General features: G+C 43.8%; 1 protein-coding gene across 1 annotated transcript in view; it reads left to right on the top strand.

Moving 5' to 3' along the window:
* The window catches only part of dag1 (dystroglycan 1), a 17,858-nt gene extending 9,283 nt beyond the window's left edge, over positions 1-8,575 (top strand). Inside the window, exons 2-3 of the mRNA XM_070903199.1 lie at positions 5,917-6,378; positions 6,530-8,575. Coding sequence (XP_070759300.1) covers positions 5,917-6,378; positions 6,530-8,356 — 2,289 coding nt within the window. The 3' untranslated portion in view covers positions 8,357-8,575. The remainder of the gene's footprint in view (positions 1-5,916; positions 6,379-6,529) is intronic.
* The last annotated feature ends 2,114 nt before the right edge of the window (positions 8,576-10,689 follow it).

Below are 10,689 nucleotides of genomic sequence, written 5' to 3'. Positions count from 1 at the left end.
ATTGTATCTATGTTGTGGATATCTAGAAACCTGCACGAGTAGATCGTGTTGAACTGACCCTTTAATCTGAGGGGTGGTCTTAGAGGAATGTTCTAGTTTTTTTATCGTTGGGATGAAGTGCGGCCGGTGCTGTCAGTTGCAGAGTTAACGTGAATTTCCATGAATCAAATCAAATGTCATCCAAAACTCATTTTCAATCTCCAAAGTTTTCCATTTTCAAACCTGTTTTTTCTTCCTTTGTGAACAGGTTGACATTTCAGTCCAGAGTGTGAATGTGCCTGCTGTGGGCCTGGGCCACCAATGAATTTTTAAAGGTAGAAAATTGGCTATAAGATGGATTTACCCTCGTAAACATCCGCCTGCCTGCTGGCCACTCAGAACCCCCCCCACCCCCACCCCCCCACACCCTCTCGTTCTATAGCTCTTCCATCCATCCGTCCCTCCTCTTCGCCTCACATTTTCCACTGGAAACACTTGACTATGCCAGCAATTCCCTCTACGCTCTCTCTCTCTCTCTCTCTGTATGCAACCTCTTTCTCGCTCGCCCCGCGCTGGGTTACTCTCGGTCTCGCTCCACTTCTCACCTCCCCTTTTCACATTATCTCTCACTTCCCCTGCTTTTTCTTCCATCATTCTCTTTATATCTTCCCTCCCTCCTTGTCCATCATTCCCTCCCTCTTTCCCTCTTTCCCACCTTCCATGTATCCTCCTTTCCTCTTCCTTATCTCCACCCCCCCCCGTTCCCTTCACGCTGCCTCTGTTTTCCCTCCTCTCATTCCTTCCTTCACCACGCCGAGTTCCATTTCACCCCAAGTCATCACATCACAACGGCACACCCAGGCTGCTCCTCCTCTTGCTCCCTCTCCTCCTCCCTCTCCTCCTCCAAAATATGAGGCTTATCTGTCGAGCTGTCAAGCGGGTCCCCGGTAACAATGGCCTCCTTTCTCCATGTTCTCCTCGTGCCGCAACAATGAGCTGCTTTCTTTCCCCGACGCCTCCTCGTAATATCTCTGTTTCTCTCCCTCATTCTTCTTGCTTGACCTCTCTCTTTCTTTCTCTCCATCGATAACTTCTGCCTCTCCGTCTTTGTCAATATCCCAGTCTATGTGACCGTCCTTCACTCTCTGTGTCTCTTTCTCCCTCTCTTCAAGCTTTCTCTTCTCTCTGTGATGGCGTGTCTCTTGAGATAATGAAGGTGTGCCTGTTTGTGGAGCTTCATCTTGCCTTTGATAAACACTACACATACGTGCAGTAGTTCAGGTCATGAGTGCATGAAACGTAAAGAGAGCGAGGGTGAAGGCAGGACAAACAGATAAGAGAGTGTTTCTCCTCCTGAAGCTAATAACATGTACTTCATACGGTTTGGGCTGTGATCTTAAACCATATAGAGAAGCAAATGAGAATCTTTTTTAGTGCGTTTGCGTTCCAGAAATAAAAGTCGAATTCATTGTCTGCATAGACAATGTTAAATGAATGGCAGTTGGAGCAAGACATGGGCATGAAACTCTCCTGGTCACTGAAAAGATTATCAACTGCTTTAAGAAATATGTGGTTCTTTGATTTAAAAACAAGTCAAAGGCACACGGCCTTCTAATTGTGTTGTCTACGCTGCTAACAGCAGGCAGATCCCGAAGGTTACACTGCAGAAATCTGATAATTGAGCAGTTTTAAGGCAGTTCAGGTCAATTTTGGCTTAATTCTACTACAGCGCAGTGTTTGGTTTGCGATTTCAATGACACAGCGTTCTGAATTTGCTGCAACGTGCCCCCAGTGTCGCACCCTCATGCAGTGGTGGTAGGGAAGTACACAGATCATTCACTTTGCTAAAAGTAGCAGCACAAAAATATTACATTATAAAGTAAAAGTCACATATTCAACATTTTACTGAAGTACTAGTTGGATGTATCATCAAAAGTGAAAGTACTCATCATGCAGCAGCAAGTGTTGTATTACTATGCAATGAGCATTTTGATTTTATAGACTGCTGGGAGTTTAAATTATGCCAATGAATCATGTTTCTATAACCTGGTCATATGTTTTGTGTGTAAAATATGAATCTGCATGTAACTATCGCTGCCAGATAAATGTAGTGGAGTATAAAGTAGCATAAAATGGAAATACTCAAGTAAAGTACAAATACTTGACTCTGACGGTGGTAATAAGAGACATTCGCTGTACCAACTGGATTTCTCCTAAATAAATAAGTTGAACTAATGAAGAAGTTGTTAATTAAGCAGTAGACTTCTGTATATCTATCAAGGATGCCGTAAAATAAAACTTTCAAACCTGATTTTACGGCAGTACAACAGAACCAGGAACGTGTTGCTTTGACATTTGACTCTCAATCTATAACATTAACCGTCTGAGGTCTGAGGCCCTGAGGCTGCTTTGCGGTCTGTCTGTCACTTTTTGTCCGGGCTGCTGTGCCGTCTTACTTCAAACTGCAGCTGCTTTCAGCGACTGAGGACTGTAACTCTAAGAGAAGTCGCTGAGGAGGCAGCGGGAGTGACGCCAGTGATGCAGAGTGAAATAAGGATGATGCCAGTGATATGCGATAATGTCTGCCAGTGTTTCATGCCTGTCGCTCATATAGACTTCAAATATGTCCTCACCCGAGTTTGTTACACCACAGCGCCCAGCACTGTAGCTTATAGTGCTGATAGTCACGGTGGCTTTATGGCTGACGTGTGTGTGTGTGTGTGTGTCAGTGAGGAAAAATGTGAAAAATGATCAAACAACCCCTAACTTTGATGAGATTATCATTCATTTCGTTTTAATTACCCGTCTTTTAAGTCGAGGGGTTGGAGGGGCAAAACAGATGTGGTTTGCTGCTGCTCTCGCACTGGGGGTGACAGCCATGCTTAGACCTCTTTACACATGTCAGTGATTCATTCTTTAAATCATCCAAAAGGCTCTTATCTCTCAGTGGCTGGGGGTTTTAATGCCATCGACATTAACATTCATTGTACATGGTGCTTAAAGTAATTGTGTACCCCCCTCAAAAGCCACATTACTCCAAACTGGTCAGGGTTGAAATCTTTCTGGAGGTTAATAAGACGTGATTTCTCTGTCAAAAAGTCCCTGAGCAAGGCATATAACTGGTGCTTTGAAAGGTTGTCGTAATTTAACTTTGATTGTTGCTTCTATATGTTATGTATTTGCCCTAAGTTGCCCTTGCCACCACCTTAATAGCTTCCCAGAAAATAGTTTAGTCTCCTTCATTCTTGCTGCCTGGCCCTCTGTGCTTCTCCAAATAAATCTTCCAAAATGCAGGGTTTTCCCCGGCTGTTTCAGAAGGGCTTAGGCAGTAACCTTGCCAGTGGTGTGTGTTGTATGGGAGGGGAAGGGAGGCTAAAGGAGTCTGTGAGAGCACACGATAACCTTTAGGGCCAAACATCAAGCTCTCTTGCGCTGAAGCCTTGTGCCAGGAAAAGATATGAAATATTTTTCTTGACATTTTGGGGGATTTGATGTATTTTTCATGTTCTTTTAGGGAGGCAGGAGACTACAAGCTCTCTGCTGGGTTCATGTAGGAGTTTAAAAGGCACTATTGTGTTTTTGTTTTAACACTTAGTGAGCCACAAATACTGACTGAGAGAACATAGTTTTGGTCCACAGCTTTGGGGAGTTTATAGAGTTTCCAGTGACCGGGATATTAACCATCAGCACTGGAGGCTGTCCAGTGCAGCCACAGTCTTTCTGAGTTGTTCAGTTCACGACGAGCAGTTGTTGGTGGAGAGAAGGCCGTTCCTTGTTCAGTGCGTCTGCATACATTTTCATTTTTCAAACGGCAGCCTGTTTGTCATTAAGAAGTTGCCCCAATTGAGCCAAATGTCATAACATGTGGTACAGCTGATTTGGTTGTTGTAGGCTTGAGATACTTTCAGCTCTTCTGACCAAAATACCTGAAAAATTAAAGAAAGTGTCCTTCCTTCTTCTCCTCACCCATATTTAATTGGCAACAGAAAAGGAAGCGATCAACCTTGTGCTTTCAAGACGCAGTTTAGTAATTATGACAGTAATGATGAGACCTCACTTGTCCATCGTCCCTTTGTGATTTAATTTGCAGTGCCATGTCAAGAGGCAGTTGGTTTGAAGTTTTGAGGCGGTGGAACAAATTAAATCAAACATTGCTCGAGGAAAGTATTTTTGTTTCTTGTTTTCTTTTCAGGTAAATATTTGCCATCAACACTCTCAGTTATTTTTGGGGTGTCTCAGTCGCCAGCAGGTGAAATGATTTCCTGTAGGAAAGAAAATACAATAATACTGATGTTGTGGAACTAAACTGTCAGCTGTAACCGTCCTGCGTGTTTTCCAGTAATCTACAATTATCCAGGGGGATTGAATTGTAAATAATATTTGTGTTTCCTGCAGTAATAATTTTCAAACTGGATTTCATAATCTCTTCTAATAATCATGACATCCTCCTACATCGCCACCTCAGAAATGAGCTTTTATCTCCCAATGAAAAGGACTGTCAGAGGAAAGCAGCGATACAGAGGCTGGGTGTCAAAAGAAGAAAGAGGGAAAGGAACAAGAGAGGGAACGGAGTATGATGAATGAACGAGGACATAAATAACAGCATTGGAGTAGCTTATTTCCACTATGTTCCCTCGCTGCTTTACTTCTGCTTCTGGAAAAAGAAGCAGATTTTGAAGGCAGAAGCTTGAGGAGGTGTGGACTGTTGTCCAGCGGGGAGGGTTTTTAAAGGAATTGTCCATGAGGGGATAATAGTTAAACGCCCAGCTGTGTGTGTGTGTGTGTGTGTGTGAGTGTGTGTGTGTGTGACTTGATTTTATCCAAGGTAAAATGCACATACAGGTTTCTATGTCTAGCCGTGTGTGTCTGTCTATGGCCTTGTATGTGTGTGTGTCCACTTTTGTATATGTATGTATGTGTGTGTATATGTGCCTGTCTGTGTGTGTGTGTGTGTGTGTGTGTGTGTGTTTTCCCCCGGCGCTGCCTGTGTGCTGGTTAGAGCATTAATGATGTGTCTAGGGAACACTGCCTCTACATAATTTATCAACCAGGATTTATTAGCCGCAGAATTAACTTGTAGGGGCTGGGGAGCACAGGATGCATTTGTTCTTGTTTTGGGATTTATGTGTGTGGATGCATTGTCACTCCCCTGTGATTCATTTCTCTCCATCAGCCTCCTGCCATGGGGACGTCCCCAGTCGTATAATTGGCCAAGTTATTTTAATTTTAGTTGGGTTTAAATTACAATTCAGAGCGCTGCTTTTCAGTGTGTCTGTGTGTGTGTTGGAGTGTGTGGAGTGGGGCTTAGTGGATGGCAGTGAATACCATGTTACATAGCCACAGCAGTAAGTCATGTTTAAGTCGCTTTTAGCACAAACCACAATCCTTTACTTCTCCATCAGTCCCTGTCAAAAACGTGTCCCTACAAAAGATAAAGCTAGATGGCATCAAAACTGAAAAAGCATGGTTTCATTGGTGCTTACCACAGCCTACACAATAAAAGCAGCTGCCCTTGAATCTGTTAAATTGTTGTGTACTGGACAAAAAGCTTCATACTTTGTGGAAGTGAACATGTATTTTTTCAGGAAACTGCCACCTACATTACCTATTTCATAAGCAAGCACAACCTTTTTCAGAGTTACCAAACTTTTAATGCCTATGAGGTCTTCACTTTCCATTTTTCTTCTTCACTTTTTATTTTCTTTCTTTAAAGCATTTCCTTGCAGATCAGACATCCTTTTTCTGACGTTGTTGATAATCTAACTCTCTTTTTTTGATATGTTGTTCACAGATAACAACATTCATTATACATTTTTTCATCCCATCAAATGAAATAACCCCGATTTATTTGTGATTATCTTAAACTCATTGGTCCCCTAGTATGTATTTTGAAACATACTGTGAATTCACTCTCTGTTTTTCTGTTATATCTTTCAGATCACAGAGATGGGGAAGGACTCCCTCCCTGCCTGGCTGCACTGGGATGCCAACAGCAGAATCCTGCAGGGTCTACCTTTGGAGGAGGACAAAGGTGTCCATTATATCTCTGTATCCATCTCCAACCATACAAAATCCTCCTCTTCTTCAGAGGTTTTTTCCATTGAGGTTCACCCTGAAGATCATTTGGACGCAGATTCAGCCCAGCTGGGATCCAACCAAGCCTCCACTGAAAATGATGTTCAGTCATTCATGTGCGGCAACGAGGAACCAGTCACAGTGCTGACAGTGATCCTGGATGCAGATTTGACGAAGATGAGTTCGGAACAGAGGGTGGAGCTCTTGGATAACATGAGGAGCTTCTCTGGAGTGGGGCTCCAGCACATGAAGATACTCCCTGTGGTCAACAACAGGCTGTTCGACATGTCTGCATTCATGGCTGGGCCGGGGAATGCAAAAAAGGTGAGTGAATGTGCAAGTGAGTGAGTGAATGCCAATGAGTGCATGACTATGTGGTTTTGTGGATACGAAAATACTGTATTTGCTAGTAAGTGAATAATTGAACTGTAAATTAGATGGATAATTAAATTAACAATTCTCAATGTCTCCCCAGGTGGTGGAGAATGGCGCCCTTTTGTCCTGGAAGCTCGGCTGCTCGCTGGAGCAGAGCACAGTCCCAAATATCAACAGTGTCCAGGGTCCTGCAAAGGAAGGCGCAATGTCAGCCAAGCTGGGTTACCCTGTGGTGGGATGGCACATTGCCAACAAGAAGCCCCATGTCCCTAAGAGGGTGAGGCGCCAATTAAACAACACTCCAACACCTGTTCTGGCTGTGCTTCCTCCAACAACTGTGGTGGAGCCTCCAGTGAGGATTATCCCAACCCTCTCTTCCCCCTCTATTGCTGCACCAACCGAAAGCTCTGCTCCGCCGGTAAGAGGCCCCGTTCCCCTACCAGGCAAGCCTACAATCAGAGTCCGTGACCCTATTGCGCACACCCCAACCCTGGGACCCCCTCAGCCAACAAGGGTAATGGAGACCACCAGCACCATTCCTATCCAGCCAACCATGACCAGGCCTACTTATGTGGAGGCCACTGCCATACCACCCACACCTACTAGAAGACCTACCAAGAAACCTAAGAGACCCAAAACCACACCAGTGCCCAGAGAGCCAAAGACCTCCACAGCCAAACCATCCAGGCGCACTACACCATCACCTGGCATCATCCCAGATCAATACAATGAGAAGCCTGTCTTGCGTAACCCCATCGATCAGGTCAATGCATTGGTTGGCACCTATTTCGAGGTTAAGATCCCGTCTGATACATTCTTTGATAAAGAGGATGGCACAACAGACAAACTGCGTCTAACTTTGAGACAGAACCATAATGAAGTGGTTGGAGAGGGCTCCTGGATCCAGTTCAACACCACCAGCCAACTTCTCTATGGCCTGCCTGATGTCCAACATGTGGGAAAACATGAATACTTCATGCAGGCAACTGACAAAGGTGGCCTGAATGCAATTGATGCTTTTGAGGTCCGTGTGAACCGCTGGCCCTTAAATGACAAGACCCCTGTGATCTTCACTGCTCGATTTGATGGTGAGCCACGTTCAATAACCAATGACATCCACAAGAAGATCCTTCTGGTCAAGAAGCTGGCATATGCACTGGGGGACCGCAACAGCAGTACAGTCAGTCTAAGAAATATCAGCAAAGGGTCCATTGTGGTGGAGTGGACAAACACCAGCCTCCCGCAACACCCATGTCCAAAGGAACAGCTCACAACCATGAGCAGGACGCTCGCCAATGCTGACGGAAAACCCTCGCAGACCTTCAGGTACTCTATGGAGCCTGAATTCAGACCACTGGACGTTATGGTCAAGGGAAGGGCAAGCTGTAGAACATATTCCTTCATCCCACCAGGAGAGATTGATATACCAGAACCTCCAGCAGTAACTCCAGCTCCCGGAACAGGCCGGCAGAGCACAGATGATGTCTATCTCCATACAGTCATTCCTGCGGTGGTGGTGGCAGCAATCTTGTTAATAGCAGGTATCATAGCAATGATCTGCTACAGGAAGAAACGAAAGGGCAAGCTGACCATCGAGGACCAGGCCACTTTCATCAAAAAAGGTGTGCCGATTATCTTTGCCGATGAGCTTGATGACTCTAAGCCTCCTCCTTCTTCCAGTATGCCCTTGATTCTACAGGAAGAGAAGCCCCCTCTTCCACCCCCTGAGTACCCCAACATGGCCACGCCAGAGACCACTCCCCTGAACCAGGAGTTGCTTGGGGAGTACACAGCTCTGCGGGATGAGGACCCCAACGCGCCTCCCTACCAGCCACCACCTCCCTTCACCACTCCCATGGAGGGCAAGGGCTCCCGTCCCAAGAACATGACTCCCTACAGATCTCCACCTCCCTATGTGCCACCCTAAGACTTGTTTAACCCTCCCCTCATAGGGTGGAGGGAGAGGATGCCTGAGGAACTGTGACGGTTTCCATTCTGGTGTTTGTCTGTCTGGACATTTACAGGGAGAGATGATAAGAGGTGCTAAAGTACAAAACAGCTACAGGGGACTTTGGTTTGGGAGGGGGAGTAATGAGTCGGGTGGGGTTTTTCAGTAGACAGATGTGATGATTGGTTGAAACAGCTGGGAGGGACTACTGTTTTAGTGGTAGCCCAGCTTCTACAGTGGCCTAAGACAAACAAATTCTCGTCATTGGCTTTCGGATCGACCAGTTGGTCAGAAGCAACGATTGGGAGATGTGTTCTCCCTTCCCAGCATTTCATTTTATTTTTTCTCTGTTGATTTAAAATACTGGCTTTTATTTTGTTTTTTCTTTATCCCAAGGTTATTATTCTTTTTTTTTTTTCTGGACTGAATCGTTTGCCTAACAACTCTTCTTTTGTCTTGCTTTTAAATAATACGAGAAGACAGTGAACTGCCATCAGACCACTGCAGGCAACAACTCGTGTTGGCCAAGTTATGGCCAAGATCTCAAATCACCCCTGCAGACGACACAAGAGAATGGGAGGCCGAGGTGTGTGTGTGTGTGTGTGTGAATGAGTGGGTGTGTTTATTCAGATTCAATACGGTTTGCCTTTTAACACTAGTTGTCTGTTTCTATCCTTATTCACAATGTCTAGTAAAGATGAGAATAACAAGGTAGCCTAAAAAAGATTTAGAGATGAATAATAAATAATTTGTTTGTTTCATTGGTTTTAAAATTCACTGTATATCTGGAAGATGTTCTGATAGATTGTGTCATATTTTTTTGGTGGTGGAAGAAAGGAACTGCCTTGCTAAAATAACCTGCAGGAGCTCTTTATTCCTGTTTTGATTTAACAATATGTCAATCACAGTCCATTAGATGAAAATTCCACCTTCCTCTCAGTTGCCTTCATCCCCTCAGCAGATCAACAAGGTGTGAGCAACAAGAAAAACTGGGTGGGATGAGGTTAATGTGAGAAAACTTGAATTACTGTTTGTATTACAAAAGAGATTATCTAACTAACTTGTAAATACAGAGTTTAGTGTCGATTTGGATGCAAAACGTATACTTTTATGCAAGTTTCAATTCGTACAATTTGACCTCAATTTGGCAAAAGCGGTAGTCGAGGTTTACAAAGCGACAGTAAAAGTGAAATGCCATTTCCGCCCTTTTCTACATACATACAGGACTTCAACATGTACGTAAACAGGAAAAGGACACCTTCAGCTTACTTTGGACCAGGGATAATTATTTTTTTATGTAATGAGGCAGTTCTTCTCTCCAGTCAGAGGAGAAACTTTGTGTGCCATGGAGACTCTCCCACATGGGATTGTACAGATATTCACATTTTAGAGGTCACAGACGAGACGATTGTGGCTGAGATTTGGAAGGAAGAAAGAACCTTGAATTTCCAGTAATTAGCTCACTGAAAATCTCCCTCTAATTTTTTTACAAAGTTTTTGATACAGCCTCAAATTGTTTGATTATTAAAAGAAAACATGATTAATGATTAGTCTTCTGTGATTTGTAAAATCTTAGCCTAGAAATTCAATTATGTACACTTTCTTTTTTTGTCATGGGTCACATATTTCAAGTGTTTTATTTTATTGTGTGTGTTTGCATATCAAAATGTATCTCCCACTATACAAAGATGGAATGACCGATATTTTATGTAATCACAAATTTTATTTTTATGTCCTTATGTTTGCTAATGAGTTTCAACTGAAAGTGACCCTTTGCAATAATAATGTAAGGCACAGTCCACTCAGTGACTGGTCGATGCAGGCTCAAGCGAGTGACTCGTATTGTCATAATATTGTTGGTTTTTGCAGGATGCCAAGGCTTTTTTGCTTTTCAAGTGTGCATTGTCATAATAAAACCAACTGGTACGATAAAGAAAAAAATCAACCCTCTTCATTCATGTATCTGATTTAACTTATCCTTGCTGGTTCTGTTGGGAGTTTTCCGTCTATGGGAAATGTGTTACCCTGTCATGCGTTCAAAACCTGACTGATGTTTATGGATGAGGTTTTTGATCACTGTCACTTTTCTACTGTTCCCACTTAGCCTTGGATTGATAAATCAGTCTGTCTGGAGTCCGCAAGAGGTTTTACCTCCCTAGACGGCGTGCTGCCTGGCAACCATCTATGGTCTTTGGACTCATTGGAACGGTCACACTGCTGTCCTTTTTGTACTAAATTATTCTGCTATTGAATGAGTTGGACAATTCAAAGCTCTGCCCATTAAAAAGGCTACGCTGTGAAAACACTCTCTC

The sequence above is a fragment of the Enoplosus armatus genome, chromosome 3 (genome assembly GCF_043641665.1).
Source record: "Enoplosus armatus isolate fEnoArm2 chromosome 3, fEnoArm2.hap1, whole genome shotgun sequence".
Lineage (NCBI taxonomy): Eukaryota > Metazoa > Chordata > Actinopteri > Centrarchiformes > Enoplosidae > Enoplosus > Enoplosus armatus.
This window is presented reverse-complemented; position numbering and strand designations above follow the sequence as displayed.